The sequence below is a fragment of the Metarhizium acridum genome (assembly GCF_019434415.1).
Source record: "Metarhizium acridum strain ARSEF 324 chromosome Unknown scaffold_141, whole genome shotgun sequence".
NCBI classification, from domain to species: Eukaryota; Fungi; Ascomycota; class Sordariomycetes; order Hypocreales; family Clavicipitaceae; genus Metarhizium; species Metarhizium acridum.
In genome coordinates, this window is record NW_027094020.1 from 690,665 (window position 1) to 713,295 (window position 22,631).

At 50.5% G+C, this 22,631-nt stretch overlaps 8 protein-coding genes across 8 annotated transcripts; 3 read left to right on the top strand and 5 right to left on the bottom strand.

Moving 5' to 3' along the window:
• The first annotated feature begins 111 nt into the window (after positions 1-111).
• Positions 112-1,717, top strand: J3458_008866 (uncharacterized protein). The gene is made up of 3 exons (XM_066119438.1): positions 112-431; positions 489-641; positions 694-1,717. Exons 1-3 carry the CDS (start codon positions 171-173, stop codon positions 1,357-1,359), a joined length of 1,080 nt encoding a protein of 359 aa, XP_065975233.1. The 5' UTR covers positions 112-170; the 3' UTR covers positions 1,360-1,717.
• Positions 1,718-1,806: 89 nt separating this feature from the next.
• Positions 1,807-3,058, bottom strand: J3458_008867 (uncharacterized protein; the record flags this gene model as incomplete). Its single annotated transcript, XM_066119439.1, has 5 exons — positions 1,807-2,067; positions 2,122-2,352; positions 2,411-2,532; positions 2,591-2,785; positions 2,854-3,058. The coding sequence occupies 5 exons, from the start codon at positions 3,056-3,058 to the stop codon at positions 1,807-1,809; spliced, it is 1,014 nt and encodes a 337-aa protein (XP_065975234.1).
• Positions 3,059-3,539: 481 nt separating this feature from the next.
• On the bottom strand, positions 3,540-6,366 carry TRP3_2 (anthranilate synthase / indole-3-glycerol phosphate synthase). The gene is made up of 2 exons (XM_007813141.2): positions 5,827-6,366; positions 3,540-5,766 (listed from the first exon to the last, which is right to left on the bottom strand). Exons 1-2 carry the CDS (start codon positions 6,144-6,146, stop codon positions 3,804-3,806), a joined length of 2,283 nt encoding a protein of 760 aa, XP_007811332.2. The 5' UTR covers positions 6,147-6,366; the 3' UTR covers positions 3,540-3,803.
• A 215-nt stretch (positions 6,367-6,581) lies between these two features.
• J3458_008869 (uncharacterized protein) lies at positions 6,582-13,385 on the top strand. Its single transcript, XM_007813142.2, has 4 exons — positions 6,582-6,748; positions 6,816-7,737; positions 7,795-10,929; positions 10,992-13,385. Exons 1-4 carry the CDS (start codon positions 6,678-6,680, stop codon positions 12,342-12,344), a joined length of 5,481 nt encoding a protein of 1,826 aa, XP_007811333.2. The 5' UTR covers positions 6,582-6,677; the 3' UTR covers positions 12,345-13,385.
• On the bottom strand, positions 12,923-13,311 carry TIM9 (protein transporter tim9; the record flags this gene model as incomplete). The annotated part of the gene is made up of 3 exons (XM_007813143.1): positions 12,923-13,111; positions 13,170-13,239; positions 13,304-13,311. The coding sequence occupies 3 exons, from the start codon at positions 13,309-13,311 to the stop codon at positions 12,923-12,925; spliced, it is 267 nt and encodes an 88-aa protein (XP_007811334.1).
• Positions 13,386-13,973: 588 nt separating the features above from the next.
• J3458_008871 (uncharacterized protein) lies at positions 13,974-14,372 on the bottom strand (the record flags this gene model as incomplete). Its single annotated transcript, XM_066119440.1, has 1 exon — positions 13,974-14,372. The coding sequence occupies one exon, from the start codon at positions 14,370-14,372 to the stop codon at positions 13,974-13,976; it is 399 nt and encodes a 132-aa protein (XP_065975235.1).
• Positions 14,373-15,273: 901 nt separating this feature from the next.
• On the top strand, positions 15,274-21,201 carry SAC7 (GTPase activating protein (GAP) for Rho1p). Its single transcript, XM_007813144.2, has 3 exons — positions 15,274-16,171; positions 16,433-16,588; positions 16,645-21,201. The coding sequence occupies exons 1-3, from the start codon at positions 16,021-16,023 to the stop codon at positions 19,032-19,034; spliced, it is 2,697 nt and encodes an 898-aa protein (XP_007811335.2). The 5' UTR covers positions 15,274-16,020; the 3' UTR covers positions 19,035-21,201.
• GPI10 (glycosylphosphatidylinositol anchor biosynthesis) lies at positions 17,812-22,029 on the bottom strand. The gene is made up of 3 exons (XM_007813145.2): positions 21,565-22,029; positions 21,265-21,495; positions 17,812-21,201 (listed from the first exon to the last, which is right to left on the bottom strand). Exons 1-3 carry the CDS (start codon positions 21,754-21,756, stop codon positions 20,248-20,250), a joined length of 1,377 nt encoding a protein of 458 aa, XP_007811336.2. The 5' UTR covers positions 21,757-22,029; the 3' UTR covers positions 17,812-20,247.
• Between the last annotated feature and the right edge of the window lie 602 nt (positions 22,030-22,631).

Consider the following 22,631-nt stretch of genomic DNA (forward strand, 5'->3'; position numbering starts at 1 on the left):
AGAGAGAGAGAGGATATGCGCTCATCTTGTTACCAGAGAGGTGTCTATAAAGTATAATAGTACAAAAGTCAATGGAGTCGGTAATTCACAATTACCTAAGGTGGGGCGTGGCACGAGTACAGGATGCCTTCGCTGCTCTAAAGGGATAAGTGACGCCCCACTAATGCCCCATGAAAGCTTCCTGGACGTCACACGTCAGTTCACAACCGCCCGGCCATGTCCAGTCCCCAATCTGCTTCCGCATCGTGCTCAAAATGGCACTTCTGTCACAGGATCCCCCTCTGCCAGGCACCGCATCTACATCCGCCGACACCGCTCTTGCGGAATTGACACAGCTGCTTTTACGGTTGCAGAACAACCTTCTACATCCAACTCCAGACCGAGAACGACGACTACGAACGAGCGAGTACGAAAGGGCGAAAACAGAGGCGGTAAGTCAGGCTCAAAGCCTAGATACGGTGCGCCGTGACTGACAAGGCGTGACGCAGAACCTGGAATATGCACGAAATGTCTTGACAAAGCTCGAACAAGATGCCCTCCGTATTAAGGCCCCGACGAGGAGGGTTGAGACGCAGAATCTCTTGAATGTGAACCGAGATCGACTAGAGACGCTCCTTGATCGACTGCAAGACTTGCGACATGTTAGACCAATCTATCCACTCCATGGTCTAGTTGTTGCTGACTCACGTGCAGATGGCCATGGACGAAGACGACAGCTCAGACGGGGAGGATCTCCTGGGCCACATAATCCCTACGCCTAGCGAAAGCATGGACTCAAGATCCTCAGACACAAGAGACGAACACAATGCGCTCGAGATGCCGCCCAACTCTTCGACTACAGAACCCACTCCTCAAGAACCCATCCCACGTACACCATCACCAACCCCAGCCGGCTCTTCACAGCCAACTACGCAAACTACACAAACTCTACGGTCACGCTCATCTGCCCAACCGACCGCAGCATCACACACCACCGCTAGAGCAGCCCTCTTTGCGAATCGTCCTAAACCACCCGAACCACAAACAACCACCGCCACAGCCGAGGCCATTCTCGAGAACCAAAAGGCAGAGCAGGACGACCTGTCACGTTCCATTCTTCAGCTGGCCAGCGCACTAAAAGACAGCTCGAAACGATTCGCGGTCACGCTAGAAGCAGATAAGGATGTGCTCGAGAAAACGGGCGAGGGCATAAACAAGGCGGAACAGGGCATGCGGTCGGCCGCTGGAAGGATGGGCAAGTTGCGGCAGATGACGGAGGGAAAGGGCTGGTGGGGACGGATGATTTTGTATGCGTGGGTATATGGCCTGATGTTGAGTTTGGTGCTGTTGGTGTTTCTCATGCCCAAGTTGAGATTTTAATGCATTACTGGGCTACGAATCAAGGGGGTAACCCGGCGGTACTGAGATATCACTGTGTATGGCCCTGGTTTGAAATTGTATTAATCTATGATATCATGAGCAAAGTTGTTCTGTCCATAGCAAGTCTGTGATGTAGCGAGTGATTTGTAGTTTCTGCATGTCCTGTCCCCAGCTCCGCTTCCATTTCGCCGGTGTCCTTGGTCGTCATCTGCCTGCAAACTCTCCCTCTATATATGCCCTGTCGCTCGGCTGAAACTGCTCTTTCGTCAACCGTAAACATTGTATTAAGCCTTCCAATTATGTCGGATGAAGAATTCCTGCCTTGTCCATCATTTTGCTCCATTACTGCCAAACTCACCAACTGTCTCGTCAAACTGCCCATCTGCATGTGTATCTCGTGGTGACGTCCTCTTCCGCTGGAGTAAACACCGAGGCATGGTGTCAGTCTCATATTGCTTTGTCTCGATTGTGACGAGGGTCTCGAACCTCGTCATTGGACTCAATGTCCATATCACGACCGAATAGCCCTTCAGAGTCGCCACTCTGAGAACTGCGTCCATCCTGATCGTCACCTGTACCAGACACACCTTGTTCCTGACCCTCACTCGTGGCAATCTTGTCCAGGGGTGGCCCCCTTAGCGCCCTATTCAACTCGAAGCAAAAGTAGCGAGACCATAGCTTGTCCCGTCCGGTGGACTTGCCACCCGTCTATTTACGATCAGCAACCACGGGTCAAGATGAGAACAAGGACGCACAACGTACCGGGGCCGTGTACTGGAAATATTCAGCGGGCATGGTAGCCTGTCTAATGATTCGTTCCGGCCAAGGAATTCCCGTCTTGAGCTTGAAAAAGGCTCTAAACGCGTCCATCTGAGTGTTTTGCAGCGTGGGAAAATCCGTCTCTCGATAGTAGTGCGGCTGGGCATCGCCTTTACACTTGGAATATTTCGCTGCGAACCAGTATAGATGCGGCTTGGCCTTGGACTTGTAGAGCTATATTCGAGTTAGAGGCTCGACGCAACGACTTGCATGCTGTCTATCAAGAGCTCACGTAGAGTGTATACGTCTCCAGCTGTTCTTTCTCCGGGTCTGCCTCTGAGTCATGGGCAGTAAGGCGAGTTAGCTCGATTCTGTATGGGAATAGCAGGTCGTCGTCGAAGATTTGGTAAAGGTCTGGCGCGTTATTAGTCACAACTGGCGATGGAAACAGAGAAACACACAGAGTACAAACTAGGGTCGATGAAGCGCTTCGCCAGTCGTTTCCCCTTCTCGAGTCTAACCGTTCTTCGCTCCTTTTCCTTCTTCTTGTTGTACTTGGCGCGGAGGTCGTAGTCTTCTTCGGGCTGTCGCGCTTCCCTGCCACCCATGGAGAGGAGGAACCACTCATAGCGGACGATGTGGCACTTGAGCCTAAGTGCTTTTTTGACTATCAGCAGTTAGTACGCTCTCACTTGTGGCTTAAAAAGGCTGGAGGTTGGGTCGGAGTCATGAAACCAATCGGGTTATGGGCGTTGAACTGTTCCTCGGAGCAGAGAAGGTGAGTGACACTCTCGTCGAAGGTGGTTCTGAACTCGCCCTTGCGTAGCTTGGTCCAGTTTTTGAAGTTTTCTACTTTGTTGTTGTCTGGGAGGGGACCGGCTGCAGCTATAATCCTGCCTCTGAAAATGGGCTGCGGGCTTGAGAATGAATCGCGCGGCATGGCAAAGGAAGGATGAGGTAAGTGGCAATGCAAAATGTGCGGCAAGCAGCCCAGATCAAGCTGTATGTAGATATTCGAGAAATAGGAAGAATGTAATTTTTGGCTTCAGATGCAAAGCATAGCATCAAGTTCTCTGGCGAGGATTTGATCCTGGGTAATCGTTGCGAGAGCGAATGGAAGGTATGTGAAGTTGTAGGTTATTTTATACTACGCAGACCGGTCACTTGTGTGCTGAGCTCGCAAGCTTAAAAATAATAGGAGAATAGAAAACAAATATAATAATATGAGGTAAATGCTAAATGCTAATCGCTGACGAAATAGGAAGAACCGGAAGCAAGTAGAAGGCTTAGATGGATGGCTCCGTGGTTGTTCGTGTAAGTGCTCCGTTTGTGAACTGGGCGATACTCACACGCGCGGCGAATTTGAGCTCATGGGACAAATGCACAGTCTCGCGTGACAGTTGGTCAAGAACAATTCCATGGCGCCTACAGTGAATTTTGTATTCTATTACACGTAATGTCATCGCATTCTATTATTGTCAGCAATTATTGCCTTTGTTGTGCCCCCGCTGGTTGAATATCCTGAAACTTGACCAAGGAAAGTAGGCAAGTGCGGACAAGACACTGACAGCAGCCGAGAGTTGTATGTAGTAGCAAGGGGCGAAACTCAGAAGTTAACCGGCATAAAAATAGAATCAACTGCCATTCATGATATACTTTGTCTTCTTTCGCAGGCCTAGAATAAATTATCGAATCGCCTTGCTAGCCTTGACAAAAGCATCGATTTTCTCAAGACTCTGTTTGCTACCTACCTCGACGCCACTGCTGACATCCACACCTATTACACGATTACTGAGGTCTCCCAGTGCCTTGACGGCCTCGGTAACGTTCTCTGGGTTCAAACCTCCAGCAAGGAATATCCGCAGGTCAGGGTCCCTTTCCAGAGCCGCCTTGACTTTCGAAACATCCAGCAGCTTTCCAGATCCAGCGCCCGAGTCGAGCAAAGGAATGGCGTGATAGCCACGAAGACCGATTCCGACATTGTCTGGCTTGAATGATCGGATGACTGGGACGGGGATAATCTTGGCCCACTCGATGGGTTCCTCTCCGTGGAGCTGTACCATGTCCAGTTTGTACTGTCTCTGCTTCTCCAAGACTTCACTTAGAGGCTGGTTCTGGAACACACCTACCAACCGCGTCCTTGAGCTCTGCAGACGATCTTCTGCGGCGGCGAAGAAATCAGTAGCTCCGCTCTTTGAAATCGGCTCCTCTTTTCTGTCTGTCAGATTGTCCCCTGATGCATGAACAGCTTCTGAGATGGCCAAAGCAGTCTCGTGTGAGACACACCGTTTTGTACCGGGCACCAGGATGATCCCAACAAAGTCAGCCTTGGATTCAACGGCCTGTCTCGCCGCCTCAGGACTTCGAGTTCCACAAACTTTAACAAAAAGGGGTTTTGGCTGTCGTTTCTTCTCTGAAGGCTTGGATCCTGAGCACAATTCCGCAATGAAGGACGTGGCGTCTGGCGCTCGCATGATTGACTCGCCAACAAGAATCGCGTCGACACCATCATCCTTGCATGCAAGTACATCTTTGTGGCTGTTGATACCTGAAAGTGCACAGATCACTGTGCTTTCGGGAACCATTTTCCGCAGTCGGCCGGTTGTGTCCATGTCCACCTCAAAGCTCTCCAAGTTTCGATTGTTGACACCGATGACTTTTGAGCCAAGCTTTACAGCGGTCTCCATTTCTTCAGAAGTTTGGACCTCTACTAAAGGCTCCATCCCCAAGGAAAGGGAGTACTTGTACAATCGCTCTAGGAGTTCGGTCTCCAGCATCTTGACAATCAGAAGCACAGTATCTGCGCCGGCCAGTCTTGCTTCCAAAATTTGATATTCGTCAAAAATAAACTCCTTTCGTAGAATGGCAGGCCTGTTTGGCATACCGTCGAGCACCTGTCGAACGGCACGGAGGTCATCAATACCACCCTTGAACCACTCAGGTTCGGTAAGCACTGAGATGACACTTGCACCAGCCAACGCGTACTTTCTGGCCTGCACCGGTGCGTTTATTTCAAGGGCAAAAATACCCTTGGAGGGAGATCCGCGCTTGATTTCAGCCATTAAGGCTACATCAAAAGGTGTCTGCTTAAGGCGAGCCAAAAAAGGGACTTGGGGAGGGGCAGCATTCAACTCGTAAGCAGCTTCAAGATCAGACATTCTTTGAGAAGGAATCTGTTTTTGAGCTTCTACTGCAGCTCTCCGATTTGCGTAGATCCTTTGAAGAATGTTGTTGTTCTTTGGTGATGGTGCTGTGGTGGTCCCGTTGGTTGCGGCTGTCTTCTGCAGCTGGGCGTTCTCTTCCCAGGTGCCACCTTGCATGTGCAGGAAGTTCTTAATAATTGTGCGGCCGTGAGCTGTCAGAATGCTTTCGGGATGAAACTGTACACCTTCCATGGCAAACTTCTTATGGCGGACACCTTGAATGATGCCTTGTGAACCATCATCCTTGGCTACCCAGGACGTCACCTCCAAACATTCGGGAAGTGTAAGGCGGGTCCCCGCCAAAGAGTGGTATCGAGTTACGGGAAGGCCTTGCTCAAGACCGGCAAAAACTCCTTTCGAGTCGTGGGTCAGTGGTGACGTCTTCCCGTGAAGCCACTCTCCGGCAGAGTCGACCTGACCACCATAGACATCAAACATGCATTGCCTAAGGAGTGTTAATATTATTTCCCAGCCGGGGACAAGTACAGCATAGATAGCTACTCACAGCCCCATGCAGACACCAAAAATGGGAATCTTGCCCGCAAAGTGTCGAATCGCGTCTCTGCTGACACCAGAGTCGGTGGTGGGATGGCCAGGACCAGGGCTGATAATGAGCTGAGTTGGGTTCTTTTTTACCAGCTCCTCAATGGTGATTTGGTCATTTCGGAAAACGTGAACTGTAGCACCCTCCAGAACCAGGTATTGATAGATATTCCAGGTGAAAGAGTCGTAGTTGTCAATGAGAATAAGATTAGATGCCGTTGCTACCGGTGGTGAGGGCTCAGGCTGGTGGGGTGAGTGATCAACGAGGGCTGGCGTAGTCATCTTGACAAAATGTACATGAGAGCTTAGAAGAAAATAAAGTTGGACTGTTGGAGTTCCAGATAATCCTGGCTACCTTTGCTGATGGAGAGGGGATGTGCCAGCTTATCATGGACGTGAGTCAATAGTTGTACGAGCAATAGATTTGGCAGCGTCGCAACGAAAAAAAGCCCATATCGTATAAAGTTATGCACTGTATATGCACACAGACCGGATGTAATTTGTCATAGTGCGTAATCACAGTGCGCTCATGTTTAATGCTGCCTCCGATGAGTCTCCGGCAGTCGCCAAGGTGCATCCGTTGTTGGTTAGGCTGGCTCATCCGGTACCTGGCCGGTTGAACATCGGCAGGCCGTTGAGCTCCATGTCCAGCCCAAAAAAAGTTGACGCTGAAGCGGCCTGCAAGAGAGCTCTGCTAGGTCCATATCGATTGCTGGGCTCGCGACAGCAGCGTGTCAACACCAACCTTTTTATCACCAATCCTTCCTGGGTGATGCATCGTGTACCACTGCCACTTTAGTGACGCTCGTGGCAATGGCGCCGGTGTCCGATAGCAACTATTTTCCCTCCCTGGGAGACTGCTTGTCTGGGGAGCGAGTGCTTTTGTGAGTCTCAGCACTCTGAAGTTGAGGGCTGGGGCCAGCCTCTTACTAACGATTGCTTTTCTCGCAGATCCTGGAGGCATGTTGCTACAGCTTTAACCGACGACTCCGGCAGAAGGCAAAGAAGCACCGGGGTCGTCAACTTCTTGTCCGATGATTATGTCCACGCGCTTTTGAAAGATCCCTCTACTGCGTTTGCGCCACCCAGTGAGGCTGCAAGGAAGGACTTCGAAACAAAAACGGCGCCAATCAACGTGACCTCAGCATCGACAGAACGATACGATATCGAGTTGCTCAAGCAAGATGCCGAATGGCTGAGCAAGAGCGCAAAAATTAATTTGGTTGCTGCATTGCGAATTGCTGCACTAGAGGTGCAATCGAGACCAAATCGCCATCTCGTTGGACCGTTGTCATCTCAGGATGTAACAAATCTTCAGGAAGCCGCAGGCCTTCAGAATGGACGAAGTGCAACCTTCATGCCAGACTTTGGGGCTGGCAACGCTCAAGATGCTGATGAGATTTCCGCCGAGTTTGATGCCGCCGATTCGAGAAAGCGCCGGCTTTTCAGCATGTTCTTGACTGAGCGAAGATATTTCATCATGACTGTGGATTATTTGCAATCGATTAGACTGTATGGAAGGCTACCGATCTTCACCCCTGTCAGCGACAAATTGGCAGCACTCTACAAGCTAAAGGCTTCGTCAAATTGCAAGGACGAGAGCGTATCGTTCCTGTCCGCATATCTCAAAGTCATCACATCCAGCATGACCAGCTTAGAGGCTGGTCTCAAGTCAGTGACCGACGAATCTATCCTGATGAAGGAAGATATTGAACTGGATTGGCTGGAAACCCTACTCACCGAGATCATTCATTCTCAATCTGTGGTATTCCAACTGGTGGACAGCCTTGGCAATGACTTCCCGCCTTCCAGTGTTATCAATCAGTGGTTTTCATTGATGGACTTGTACAATTTCTTTGATACCCTTCAACCTGTCCGTAAAAATGGCCCGCGCTGCTTTCTACAACTTGATTGCTAACCAATAAACTAGATAAATCAAACGATCGGCGAATTGGTTCTGCCACTGAAGACAATTGCTGTTGCCGTCTCTATCAGTCTTCTTAAACCCGCCCGATCCTTGACATTTTTAGCTGAGAGAGAAGAGGACCCGACGCCGTCCGATGATATGTACGATTCGTACTTGATACTGTCAGACATCTTGGAGCAGGTTCATAAGAGTGTTCTCAATGCGGCCGGCATGGATTGCGAAAGCGCTACTCCGGTCATCTTTGCTTGGACCCTTATTCTCCACCGTATGAATGTGTCATACCAAAATCGGACCGAGAAAAGGGACAACTTACTGCAGCAGAATGCACGCGAGACTTTCGAATCTGGTGGTGTCGTGCGACCCATGGTCAGACGTAACTCCGCCGGTAGTATATTTTCCATCGAGTCTTCCAAGTTCGATGGCTTTCTTGAGAATACGACAACAGCTAAAGATCTACAAGTTGTAGAACAACTTGCATCGGGCGCTACGGCACATGGAAAGGTGTTCGAAATCATATCCAACATGGCAGACTGTCTCGGCCCCTCGCCTGGAGGTAGCATGACACCTTTGCTTAGCTCTCGCATGAGAAATGCGTTCCTTGAACTTCTGAAAGTGTCGTATCCCATTGTTGGATACCAGTCCGAGCCGGTCAGCGCTCTTCTTTCTCTACTCTCTCCTGGACGGGAATACTGGCAATTGTTGCCAGACCAAGATCTTGACGTTGGCCAAGACGTCATGACAAGCATGCTTCAAGACGACTACACCATGGAATTCTACTTCCAGCAAGCTCTTGACCGCTATCCATATGAATTTGTGCCTTTCATCAGCATGTGCAGGGCACTTTGCACTGCGTCTAGCGATTCAAGTGACGAGGACCGCTCTCACTTTATTCTGACTCTATTGAGGAAAACGCCAACCATCACTTTTACTCTCCCAGATACTTTCCAGTCATACGAACTGGTTCAGGAGGACGAAAACACCAATTCTTTTTGTCTCTTGGAAGAGTTGCCACTGATATCGCTGTCGTCTTCATGGAGCAGACGATACATTGAGGACGATGCGTACAGGCTTCCGGTTGGGAGTTATGGACGATTTATTACTGATACTGGCAGAGTGGTGCTCATGGACTACAGTCACTCGTCACTCTCACTTCTTGGACGACAATTGGAAATCAACCTGATGAAAGAGGGATATCGTTGTGAGCTGGGGATGCTGCAGCCTGATGAGATTGCCGAGGTTATATCCCTATTTGCAACTCTCCTCCGCATGGAATATCTTCGTGCTGGGACAGCCTCTAGCACCGCTCTTGTGCATAGCGAAAGTGACCTCTTGGCTGAGATTAGCAAACATATCAGTGGCGGTAAAGACATCGTGGCTGTCGTTTGCGAAACCATGGATTATTACATGCAGGATGAGCTCGCTGTGAGCGAAGAGGCCGCGATAAATGTATTGACGGCTTGTGTGAAGTTTTTGCATGCTATCCTACCATACCGACCAAGCCGAGTCTGGTCTTACTTGGCTAGAGGCGAGCTGCTCGACTCCGACTCTAGAGCGGGAAAATTGTCCAAAATCACTGGTAACCTGGATTTGGTTTCAGAGAGATTTGAATTCCTGAACTCTTCGCTCCTCTTGTTCTCTGGGCTGATTGATACGGCAATGACCTCAGCTGTTCAGCGTCGTGCTGGAAACAAAATGGCCTCGAGGCAAAAGGCGGATCTAAACCCCTGGCTGGGAACTGCTGACAAAGTGCTTACCAAAGTGAGTCTGTCCATTGCTCACGCATCAGTAGATGCTTTTGAAAGCACATCTACTTGGAGGTTCGACAACGCAATCAGCCGCACACTGCTACTAGACAGTGTCGTACCTGTTCTGAATAAGCTGGTTACATACAGCTACAGCATGGGAGAATCACCGACATCTGACAGTCTAACTGCCTGCCTACGGCCGGCTGCCTCGTATATTATCGATTGTTTCATGACTCCAGCAAGCGGAACACTTCGATTCCAGCCAATTCTTTCATCGTTGGTCGATGCCTTCACAATGCCCGAAGCCACGTTATATTCAACGCGAAACACTATTACTCGACGCCAGGCCAATTCTATTTTACACTTCTCCACAACTCTCCTGAGGGCAGCTAATTACCTTGAGAGGTCCTCCACGATGATCGAAACCTACCTTTTTAAGAGCTCCACACTCCTGGCCCGGCTTTGTGCAGTCTCTGATGTCTTTCGAGTAGGTGCTATTGGTCTCCTTGAGTCCCTCGTCGTTAACGCCGCGTCCGCTGTTTCTGAGCCGCCATCTCTCCTTGGGTATCTGGGGCCTCAGATTTCCAAATCTTTCCTTCAGGTCTTAGCGCACCTCGGACGGCCGTTCAATCTAACACTGGAGGTCGGCACTATATGGAAATTTTTCTCATCCATCCTTCGCAATAGACAGCAGTGGATGTCAAACTGCCTTCTCACAGGACAGACGCCGAGAGAGGCTATGAAACAGGAAACAAAGAAAGGCGACCTCTCGGCCGATTCGGTATTTGCAACTGCCCTCGGAAGGTTGAAGAAGCTGAAGGAACTCGAGTCAGAGGAGGCTCTCGCTATCTTAGATTTCGTCGCCTCCGCGCAAAATTATTGGCCGTGGACGGTTTTCAGCCTCCTCAAAGACACCACCTATGCTGATGGTCTGAGGGCATATGTGCGAGACCTGAAGCCGTCTCATCTAACAGTCAAGTCTGATGCTCTTCAGACAGCCGTCGACGCGAGAGTGGCAGCATACGTCGCCGAGACCTTGGCCATGCAACTTTATCATTTACGGCATCAAGGGGGCCCTGATACTCTTGCGAAGAGTCTGGTCGCTGACCTGGACTACTACATTCGTGATGGTGTGGAAGTGTCTGGCTACAATAAGTCCCTGCACAACAACTTTGCCAAGAACTTTGCCAACAAGTACTCTGGTTGTTCGCTGGACAACTTCAAAAGGACCGTCCTTGAGCCCCGTGAATTAGGCAAGAATTACTACTACGACTTGGATCGTGCCACCGACATGTTGAGTTTTGATCCTGGTTGGCTAGGGCGAAAAGACAACGGATTCAAGAATGAAATGGAGCTAGCAAACGCGAATCTGTCACTAGTTGACGCTCAAATAGTAAGCGCAAACTTATAGGTCGAAAAATCACGAACAGGAATGCAACGCTAACATAATTAAAGGCTCTATTCCATGCCTGGGAGTTCTTGTTGGTAGAGTTGAGTACCAGCCTACCAACCGACAAGACGGTAGCGAAACAGATGCTTCAAGTCGCCCAACAATGCTTGAATGCAAATCAAGGTGCGCCTGGACCTGAAAGCATCTTCGTCAAGCTGATCGATGCCAGGGCAAGCTTGGCACTTGTCTTGGTCCAACGACTTGCCAAGTTACCCGTCCCGGTTCAGGATGTCAATCAGCTTCTGGGTACTCTCACAGGCACGATCCACGGCGTTGAAGAGCCGTTTGCTAAGGAGTCGATTGCCTACTACCGTACGCTGTTGAAAACTCTATTTGTCACTCTGCGCTCATACCATCTTTCCGATACCAAGGGACTGTGCGAGTCTTCTGTTAACCTGGGTAATTCAACTGTCACAGTCACGCAAACCGTACTTAATTTGCTGGACCACATTGTCGGCAAAGGATTTCGGTCACTTGTCAGCCTCATCCATGACAACGATTCGGACATGTCCCCCGAAGACCTTGGCTTATTGACCGCAATTCTTCAAGCTTGCTTAAGCATGCCTAACATGGACCAATCACAGACACAGATTCTCAACATTATGGCGACACACGATGTAGTCAATGCTGCTACGTCATTATTTTCCTGGGCAGATAAACTGGCACATCAAGGCGACCCAGTATATGGCGAGCTGAGCATATTGTTCTTGCTTGAGCTGTCCACTCTGCCTCTTTTGGCAGAACAACTAGCCTGCGACGGTATTCTCGGCAGTCTGCTCTCAGCCAACCTGTCAAAGTATATGCTCAGATCTACAATCTCGCCCTATGCAGACGCACCTGTCGCCCAGCGATGCTATGCTATATGGGCGAAGGGCTTTCTTCCTTTAATGCTAAACATGCTGGCATCGCTTGGGCCTACACTTGCTCCCGAAATCACATATGTGCTGAACCAATTCTCGCATCTGCTCGAGGCTAGCGTGGACCGGTTCGAAGCACCGGGAGCCTCTCGAACAAAATCGAAGTCGACGCCACAATATCTAACGTTGCTGGCAACATCCGAGATTCACTCTCTGGCGCTCCTCACAAGAGTCTTGTCTGCCCTACGAGCTAATAATAACCGGGACATTCCTGTAATCGAATGGGATGCGGCTAGTCTCTTGGAAAATGTTGAATTCTGGCTCTCGAGCAAGCGATTACTCAAAGAACGACTCCTTCCCCTGGGATCTCGCGAAACTGAATGGAAGAATACTCGGAAGGAAGCCGGAATTGCTGGCGGCAGCGAAAGCCTTTTAGAGGAGAAAATTGTTTCGCAGCTCGAGACTGTACGTGACGTCTTGAGCGAGGAATTAGAGAGCTAGAAGTTGAAAAAGCAATTCTTGCTTGGATTCATTTTTGACACGTTGGCTCTTGGCGCTTTTTGATTTTGCCCAGTGGATATTATGATTAAATATAGCAGCTGAGAGAGTATTTTGATAGATAGCGGGACGTGCTGGGACCAGGCGTTGGGATAAAACGGGCCGCATTTCTAACTTGTAGGGCAAGGTTGTGTGGTGTGGACATGTACCATTCAAAAGATAGTCAGTAGCAGGATATAGAGCATACTGGTTACAACTAATTTCTTTTGATGGCTTTGGTGATTCATTCGATTATTTCAACAAGGGAGAATCACACGATACTACAACCCCCGTGTCTCCGTTTGCATTTTGCCTGTATCCTTTCTTTGATGCCCTCTGTACTCCGTACTAATACATGCAATCCATTTCAATGAATGCCCCTCAGCGTACCCGGCGCATTCATTCCTAATCATGGACGCCCAGTTCCTCATATCATACACTGGCCAGGGTTGGACTTGTCCCCTTTGACGAGAAGCGAGAACGTCCAACGCAGCCACACCTCTCCTTTACCATATGCAATCACGCCGCCAGGATGTTTCCATTTACTTATTCTGCATCTGCTGCGTAAGCTGTGCGTTATGCTCCTGGAAACGGTCGCTGACACGTTGCTGCGTAGCCATCCACTTCATAACACAGCGATTAATGCAGCCGTTTTCGCGGGTCGACACGGCCTTGGAGGTGAAGTCGTCGACGCATGACGTAAAGCAGTGCTCTACGAGGCCACCAAATGCCTTTTCCTTGCATTAGTTTCTTCGGAATGGCTTGCTGCAGCTTATGGGAAGAACATACCCCCATGAACTCCTTGACTTGGCGCTTCTGCATGCGCTGCTCAAGCGTGCGCTGCTCAGCCTGTGTTAACCTAGATGGCGGTCAGGGCGGCTCTTGGCAGTTGACATGGGGAGGAAAATGGCCGGAATTCGTACATGTCCATGATGGGCGGTGTCGGATGGAATTGAATGTTTTTTGTGTGGGATGGATGAAGAGAGAGGTGTGGTCGTCGGGAGGCTCCTGATGACGCTGGATGAAATTTCGGTATGGGTTGGCTTGGGCTGGGCGATACGGCTGGTTTATCTCATCGGTGGGTCCGCGCCTTATCGTATTGCCTCTGAGCTTCAAACGTGGTGCTTTGGCACTGTGATTTGAGACTACTTCTGTCAAAAAGAAAAGAAATAAGGATAAGAACAAAAAGATCTTAGTTGGCTTCTTATTTTTACCTGTTTTTTTTTAACTGCTCTCTTTCACCTTTTTTTTTCGTCCCGTTCTCCGCCCTTCAGGATGGTGGTCGAGAACAAGTTGTTGTCACCGTTACCGAGCGTGATGTTAGCGTCTCGTCTTTGCATAAGTGGCGCATTTCTACTTCAGCGTTGATACAATTGGGTTCGGATCGAACTAGCACGTATGCTCATATTATTGCGCAAGCAATGTACTCCGTATGGCACCAAGATCGTTGTCTCTCTCTCTACCCCACGGCAGACGAGCGGCGATCTCCTCCATGTGGCAATGACAGATGATTATGTGGCCAGATGTGCGTAGTCAGACTGAGCAGGTCCGGTTGGCTCTTTGGTGAGGCCCGACGCTTCTTGGAGTGCTCTTTTACAAGGAGCCGGCGGGTACCTCGAACATCTTGGTCATCCTCAAGATGGCTGCAGAAATCTCAAACAAACACGGAGGACAGTCCATACATACGATCTTCAGGGTTCCTGCCGATTCGTTTGGATCTGCGAGAGCTGTGGGCGGGGACTGCCGCAAGGTGACGTGTGAGCTATAGGATCCCGGATGATCCAAATCTGGAACATATGGGTGATGCTGGCTCTGGAGTAAGATTGTCAGCTGGCGGCGAACCCCCCGCTGTCGAATACCAAGCATTCCAAAAATATGTGCTACTAACGTTGTAGTATCGCAGTTGCTGGTAAGACCTTGTGAGGGGCCAGTCCGTACGGTACCAAGATTCCCCATTGCATCGCAGGCTGGACGGACTTCAGGTGGCTTCATTTAGAAGTTATCGCAGGCGCTGATTTGGGCTCGGCCTCGAGGTTGTTTTCTTTTCCATGTTCCATGCAGCTTCCCTCGTAAATGGTCTGGAGGCATAAGGCTTAGGCGGTTTGTTCACAGCCACAATTATGACTGCGTGGTGTGAGCTTGGTGGCGGTCCGGGTCCCATCTGCCTCAAGTTGCGATTCGACGAGGCCGGCAAATATAAACAATGGGTCGACAACCATGGCGAGTAGTGTCTCAAAGGTATCATGGGCGTCGAAACGGCACATGCGCTTGCAATTCAAGGTTTCGGGGGGCGACTTAAGCGACTGAAACATTGAACATAGGAAACCAGCCGGCGCAGCAGCAATAATGCGCGGTTGTTCCTTCCCAAAGTCGCCTTGTTCCTCGTGCCCCTCCGCCATCAAAGAAACCAAGACCAAAACATCACACAATCGAGACTGCGTCTTCTGTGCGGTATATTTTGTCAAGCTGCGGTACGATTGCACAGCTCCCTGCATCAGTCAAATCTCAGGGACACGTATGACGGGTTCAAAGCCTTCTTGGCTCACCTTGCCGCGGCCCACTTCCGAGCCAGACCTTGGCACCTTAGGTTCTGAGCTTCTTGGGCTGCCACCCAACTTGGCCAACCCACAGCCAAACCCACGTACCCCGTAACTTAGTACTTCGTACTCGGTAGCTCAGTCCGTCCTTTGTGGTGACGTCCATTTGGCTCATACCGTCGACGCCAGATTGCTATTTCTCCACAGCAAATCCAAGCTTTGCGCTTTCTAGATTGACGCCGGCAACTGGGTGATGGTGCTTTTGCCGCCTGCTCGCCGCCCATCTATATTGTGTCTGCTGGCCCGCATCTTGGAGGCCAGACTTGGGGTTCTCTCGTTGGTGCCTACAGCCGCACGTCGTAACGCCTGTGAGTACTTCATTACAACACATGTTTGCTATTGTTGGCCCAACATCAAACCCGGTCTTGAGAGTCTCCCTGGCTTACACGTCCATGCTCAGGCCCAGACAGGAGCATTGTGGCCAAGCAGTGTCCAACTGACCTGCACCACGACACACTACCACCACCCACATCAGCCAACCGCCCGCCTTGCACTTGTTTCATCACCACTCCCACTCCCATAGCTTCCGCGCGCCAAACATCTCATGCTCCTCCTGCTCTTGCCTCCAACTATCGCTCGCGCTCTCGGCGTCGCACGCTTTTGCTTCCTCATGTCTCTGACGACTCCATCAGACCCTCCTCGACCACTCGTTCGACCGTAGACGGTTTCGCCCAATCCGTTTGAAACTCTTGCAGCGTTACAGGCCTGTTAAATTTGAGTTCTCGATCACCTCGAGTCAAATTGACCGCTTACACTTGCCGTCGCAAGGACAAGACGAAGTCGCGACGTCGCTACAGTCAACTATACTCCCCGTCATCAAGAACCCCGTTTTCATTATATTTTCTAGTGTCCAACAACTCACCATTCACGTTGTCGCTGTCGCTCGCCGTGACGGAATCGCTTCGCCTCGGTCGCCCGCCAATTCGGCGTTGAGCTGCCGAAGTTAGACTCGAGCACTCTACTGACGCAGTTGCACAACTGTATTGACTCAACCTACTTTCGCCATAGCTCTTTGTTGTTCACTGAGCGCTCTCTCTATCACCATGGCCTCGCCGATACCGACTACGAACCAAGCGAACTCGTCGCACCACCCTTCACCACCAGGGGCCACACCTGCTTCGCCGCCCAACAAGCGCGACTTGAAATCATGGTGGAAAGGTTTCAAGTTGCCATCTAAACAGCAAGATCCTCCAGGTACGATTTTTTTGAGGTTTTTTTTCTTTTCCTTCCCCCCCGAGCCATGTCATGGAATGCGTATTTCCTGGCTTGTTGCCTCTTTGACTTTCGTTGCGCAGTCGTCCATCATCTTTGTGGTGGCCTGACCATCAGGCTGGACATGGCAGCGAAGTTTTTGACAGCCACGCTATTCTGAAGTGGCTCCTACCCTGCCTAAAATCACATCTTTTCCACTCTTCTTTCTTGTGTCTTGTAGAGGTCTAATATATTACGCACCAGAAAGCAAAGCACCTGGCATCTTTGGTATTCCGCTGCGGCAGAGCATCACATACGCCAATGTTGCTATATCCCTTATTGACGAAAATGGGAAGAGCTACATCTATGGATATGTGCCTATAGTGGTTGCCAAGTGCGGCGTATTTTTGAAAGAAAAAGGTATGTTTGGAAGCCTAAACTTGGTCAAAAAGGAATGCCACTGAATACTCTTGTAGCCACCGGAGTTGAGGGTATTTTCCGATTGAGCGGCTCTGAGAAACGAATCAAGGAACTTAAGCACATCTTCGACTCGCCGGACAGATATGGCAAAGGTCTTGTTTGGGATGGATATACTGTCCATGATGCCGCCAACGTTCTCCGCCGTTATCTGAACGATTTGCCTGAACCCGTAGTGCCTTTAGCGCTGTATGAGAAATTTCGTGACCCTTTGCGCGGGGCCACCAAACAGCCAACTTCAGATGGCGAGGGACCACAGTTTGTCGACAACTTTGACGAACAAGCCGCAATCAAGAAATATCAGCAACTCATCACAGAGCTGCCGCCTTTGAATCGACAGCTCCTACTATATATCCTAGACCTACTGGCGGTCTTCGCCGCAAAGTCTGATGAAAATCGAATGAACTCGCAGAATCTGGCCGCCATTTTCCAACCTGGCATGCTTTCACACCCGAATCACGCAATGGCCCCAGAAGAATATCGCCTCAATCAATGCGTTTTGATCTTTTTGATTGAGAATCAAGATCATTTCCTCATTGGCATGCAAGGCACCGCTGCTGATGAAAACACAAAGAAGGAAGTAGAATCAGGGACTCCTACTACACCAAATGCTGCGGGGGTCAATAGGTCTGCATCTACTGCAAGCGCTGGTGCCAACAGTGTTCGCAAGGAAGGCCAGTTGCGCCGTAACCGGTCTGTGTCTTCACGACACTCGAGAGGAGAGGGCAGTGTTGGCTCCCACAGCCCATCCCTCGCCACGAGTACCACAGGGGGGCTTGGTCGGAGCAATACAGTACCCTCGAAGAAATCTCCAGGCTTGGCAGGGGGGAAGTTCAGGAAAGCTGACAGCCCCGGCCACCAATCTCCAGCCCGCCTCGAACCTATGACTCCTGTGAGACCAGTCATGGCTTTTCATGAATCACAGGAGCGAAGTCTAACTCCCCCAGTGGTGGGGATTACACATCTATCTACTAGCACTGCTCAGGCCTTACCCCCAAGCCAGGAAAGGCTGTTGGAGGTTCCCCAGGATTCTCTACAACCCCCTGTCAAGGAGCGAAACCTCCAAAACTTATTCCAGCGATCAGCAGACGGCAGCGACAAACGTCAACCAAACAAGCTGAAGAAGAAAAGGATTCCAGGCAGTATGAACATCAGCGCCCAAAGCTCCAGTGCTTCCCTGACACATTCAAACGCGGCCTCGCCAGCTTGGGAATCGCCAAATCCTATGGAAACGATTCAGCATGTCTCTGAGAATGTAACTTCGGATCCAGCGAAGCCATCGCCCGGAGGAACATCCACAAAAACACCTCAGGCGGGGGGAACTCAGAATCCTATCAACTCTAGCGAACCCCAGGTAACACAATCCAAGCCGTCGTTGCCAAATCAACCAAGTGATATGTCTTCCGAACCGACGCCACGAGCATCTCAAATTGCCTCGAGCAGTAGTTTACACCCTGATGATAACTTCACCGGCAAGAAGTCGCCGCCAACATCGATTCACTCGTCTTTCAATGATGGTTCTGACCTAGATCAGGCCCTCGAGGGCCAGACTGCTCCACAGATTGAGAATCCCGACAAAGAGAAAAAGCGTCGGTGGAGACTGTCAAGGACCAGAAAAGACGACAATGACGGCTATTCTGGGTCCTTGGTGACTCCATCACCTGGAAACCTGGGATCTAACACTGGCGCCGAAACGAGCACAACGACCGTTGGCAGCGGAGGTAGCAAAACTCGCAAGAGCTTCCAACACGATGGATCAGAATCGCATCTCTTCGATTTGCACGGTGGGCATGATGGTGAGAGGGAGAACGGAAAAGATGACCCAAAAGGCCCCATCGGTTGGATAAAAAGCAAATATCGCGAGGCCAAGGAGAACGCTGAACAACGACGAAATAAGTCACCGCCAGCAGACCGGCATGGAGATCGACAGGCGCTTGGTGCAGCCCTGGCCTCCCGTGGGAAGAGTCTGGACATGAACAGAGAGAAACAGGAGGACGACAAAGTAGTAGAAAAGCCCGCCGAGAAGCCTGCCGAGAAGCCTGCCGAGAAGCCTACCGAGAAGCCTGCTGAGAATTCTGCTGAGAATTCTGCGGAGAAGGAAGCTCTTGAACCAATGGCCGCCGCACCTATGCACCACGACAATCCTAAGTTGATTGAGGAACTCAGGCCATCAATTACAACTGTACCCCTAGAATCTGTTCCGGAGGTGCCTAAGGAAACGCCAACAGAACAGATCAACACTATGACTGAAATGCCGCCGGCAGAGTTAGCAGAGAGCAAGGCTGACCAACCCGAAATAGAAGCTCCGTTTGCGCCAGTCCCTGTGCTGCCTACTACAGGAGAAACGGTATCTGCTGAGACACCTGCTGAACTCCCCAAACAGGCATAATTCTGCTCTATCCCGCTATCTTGAATGAAATTATGCGATATTAACATGGCGTTCTTGGATATGGCGATGAGCATAATTGCTTTGTGCTCTATGCTTCTCTATGCTTGATTGTTGGATCTACACGCCTTTTAGTACTATTCTGTTTACGAAGGTTGTTTTCTAGTCCTGGCGTTTGAGGTTTACTCAGCAATCATCGGCCTCTGTTGATACTATTATTTTTTTTTTTTTTTTTAAAAAAAAAATCTTCCTACTTGACCGCCTGGTTTGGCCAGCGTACGCCATTCCTTTTCCACTTCACTCACAATGCAACAACACAAGACAACACAGTCACACATGTTAACAGTATTCTACACAGCCCGGAGCCGACTTTACGGGTCCGTAGTCGTTTGATCACTAGGCTGGATGCAGAGGATGATATTAAGATGATGACATTTTTATGTAACGTACCGGAAATCAAAAGAGTTGGAGGTTTCCGTTTATGTCTGGTTTCATTTAGTGGTTTTATTTGCGACCCCCCTTTTCCCCCTGCGTCCACAACACCTGTTCATTTCGTGAGCGAAGGAAGGGACAAGGAAGAGCTGGCTTGTTTTTTACATGGATGTGAATAGAGCCGCCTCTCTACCAATGATATCCCAGGATAGTTTTGCTACCCTTTTATTGTGTTCCAAGTCGAAAATATATATACTATATATTACGTACTGCATCTCTCTTTGTAAATGTGTTTCTGGATACTAAAGGGTCCATCTGACTATGCATGGTCTGAAATTTGAAGTAATACGTTAAGACTGATGTTTGTCAGGTGGAGCATCAAGATATACGCCGGTATCCCAAACTAGCATCCGGCCCGACCTTCGCCAGTCTTCGTTAAAGAAACCGTTAAATCCACCCCAGACACGGCGAGGCTTGATACCAAGTGCCTTGCCGGCTGGAGTGTCTAGAAACGTAAGCAACCAAGGTTCGATTCCCTCGAACCCGACAATATAGGCGAGGGATGTCAATTTTACGCTGTGGTCCAAACAGCTCACTAGTTAGAAAGCCTATAGGGTCATCATAGAATCTATCTGCCTCATCGCGGTAGTTGTCCCTCGCAGGTGTATTGGGCTGAGTATCCAGCGGCGGCTCACAAGTCAGCGCGTACGCATCCAAGCCAGGGTAATATAGGTGGGATCGCCACGGCGTAGAATGACATGGCATGAGAAACAAGGCGAATAGTTCATCGCGAGGCGTCGGAGGTTGGTGGGTTTTGTGGGCGAGTCGAACAGATGTCGGGTGGACGCGTTCGTATTCTTTCCGGAGGTACGATAGGACGTTTAGCGGGGCTGGTTGGTGAAGGAAGGATAGGTAGCCGGCAAGAATGAGATTGACACCGAGAGCAGCTATAAGATAGGGCTTGTTGCGAAGACGGGGACGGCAAGTGTACTGCTTTGGACGATGGCGGCGAGGTGAAGAAGGAGGCGGCCCATGGAGCGGCCACGATATTCAGTATGGGGAGGAGAGGGTAGATGAAGCGGACTTCTTTATGTGAGATGAGGGATAGGGCAGCGACTGTCGTGAAGACCGTAGAGGACAAGACACGCAGAGTGTTTCTCTCGTTTGTTGATAAAGAGCCTGGTTTGTATAGGCCCCAGAGGACGAATGGTAAGCTGGTAGTACAGAGGAGGGGGATGCCCTGAGACAGATAGTAGTGCCAGGGGTTTCGACCGTAGAAGACAGCTAGCGATTTCGAAATGTTGAAGTTGAGCCAGTTGTAAGGGGGAAAGGTCCAGAACCCAAAGTAGAAGTAGTCAGACGCGACAGATATGCCGAGTATCAATGAACCGCACAGGAAAGCCTCCCTAGCAAGAACCAGGATCATGGACCAGGTCAAGGGAGATGAGCCCCTCAGAGACGCTCTGGTCAAGGCCATGAGTGAAAGGGTGGCCCAAATGAGAATATTTGTAGGCCGGAGCACCACGGCAAACGCAGCTAAACAGAGGGATAATCGAAGACCCCATATGTTTCCAAGAGTGTCGGCTGGCTTAGGGTTCTCTTTTGTCGAGACGGCCGCACTAAATATTCGCCACGGCCAGTAATATAGGGCCATAACAGTAAGGGTTGTTTCCAAAGAATTGGAAAAGGTGCGGGTAGAGCAGTACCACTGCCAGGCACTGAAAAGCTGGAGAAAGAGCTAAAGTTGTGTCAGACAGATTTACGAGCACGGGACCGTCACATGGCAGTTGTGAGGACGTACTGCAAAGAAGGAAGCGTTGCTGTCTGGGCCAAAGATGTTGACAGCGAGTTGCCAAGTATACCAGTCACCTAGGCCAGCAACCACGGCCTGCAGTACCTTTGGTGAGCCAACTACAATCGCAGATCGCAGCATATTGCCTGCTGGGATGAGTTTCGATATCCCATCCGCAACAAGGTAGCTTCCTGAGAAAATGGCCGGGTGAAGTGAGGATCTCAGTTGATGTTGCCATTCCTACATTGCGCCATGTTAGTAACTAGGAAAATGATACGACAGCAGGGGAATGGTGACGGGGAAGCTGACCCAGGTCAGCCATGCACCACTATTGGGACCAAAAGCCAAACGCCATGCCGGCTCAAGAGACTGGAAGTATTCATCCGGCTGAAAGAAGGTAGCAATCCACCATGCATTAATCAGACGAATAATTATTATATCCCGGAGGAAGTTGGGGCGGTTGCGCTCATTGCGGCGAATATGAGCGGGAGATATAGCCATGGCTGGCTCGTTGAAGCCTACACACCAGCCAGCTTGCTCAAGATGTGTATATCCTTTTGCAAAGGGGGCTTGTGGTGAGACGCGGGACAAGACGCGGGACCACGCCAAGGGAGGGAACCATTGATCGCGCGATCACGGGGCTGCGAGCGTCGCTTCTGGATATGAGATTGCCGAGCTAGGCTAATGCCGGCAAGTTCTGGAATTCCCGGGTTGCTCTTCGATATCGATGCGTAGATCCGGGAGACGAGGTGCGTCTGGCTGGGTCGAATTGCACGTGTGGAGGAGGCCAATCATCAACCACCTGCACCACCCCGGCTGGTCCTGGTTGGCTGACTGACTGACTGATGTCAGCAGACACCGGGTGTCGGCGGTGGGACCTCCCGCCGCTTGGGCCGGTCTCGGGAAGGTGCCAGTCTCTACACAGCTGGTCGCACCTGCCGCCATGCAACGCCCGTGGCCCCTCCCCGGTGTTGGTTCCCCCAGTATCTTCTCACCGTCTTCAATTGACGACTTGAATAGAGACAAGTTTCACGTCGCCTATGCAAGTCGACGGGCCCGGCTGTAGGCTGACGCACCTGCAGCAATACAAGGCGACATCCACGAGACACATTCATGTCCGCATCAACGGCCAACCAACCGCAGTCTCCGGTGGAGGCGCCGCCTACGGCATGCTACCGATGTGCAGCACTCATGGTTTCCACGACGGAAGATCCGACGTAGCATGTCTGCCTTGTTCGATCCGGACCACAGACAAGCCTTTCCAGATCTTGAACAGGCTCTTGGAGTCTGGGGAGGCATACATGACATGGCCCGGGCTAGTTGTCACGTAATGCTTGCTTCTTTATTGGGCGGCTGCTTCACGGAGGTGCATCCCT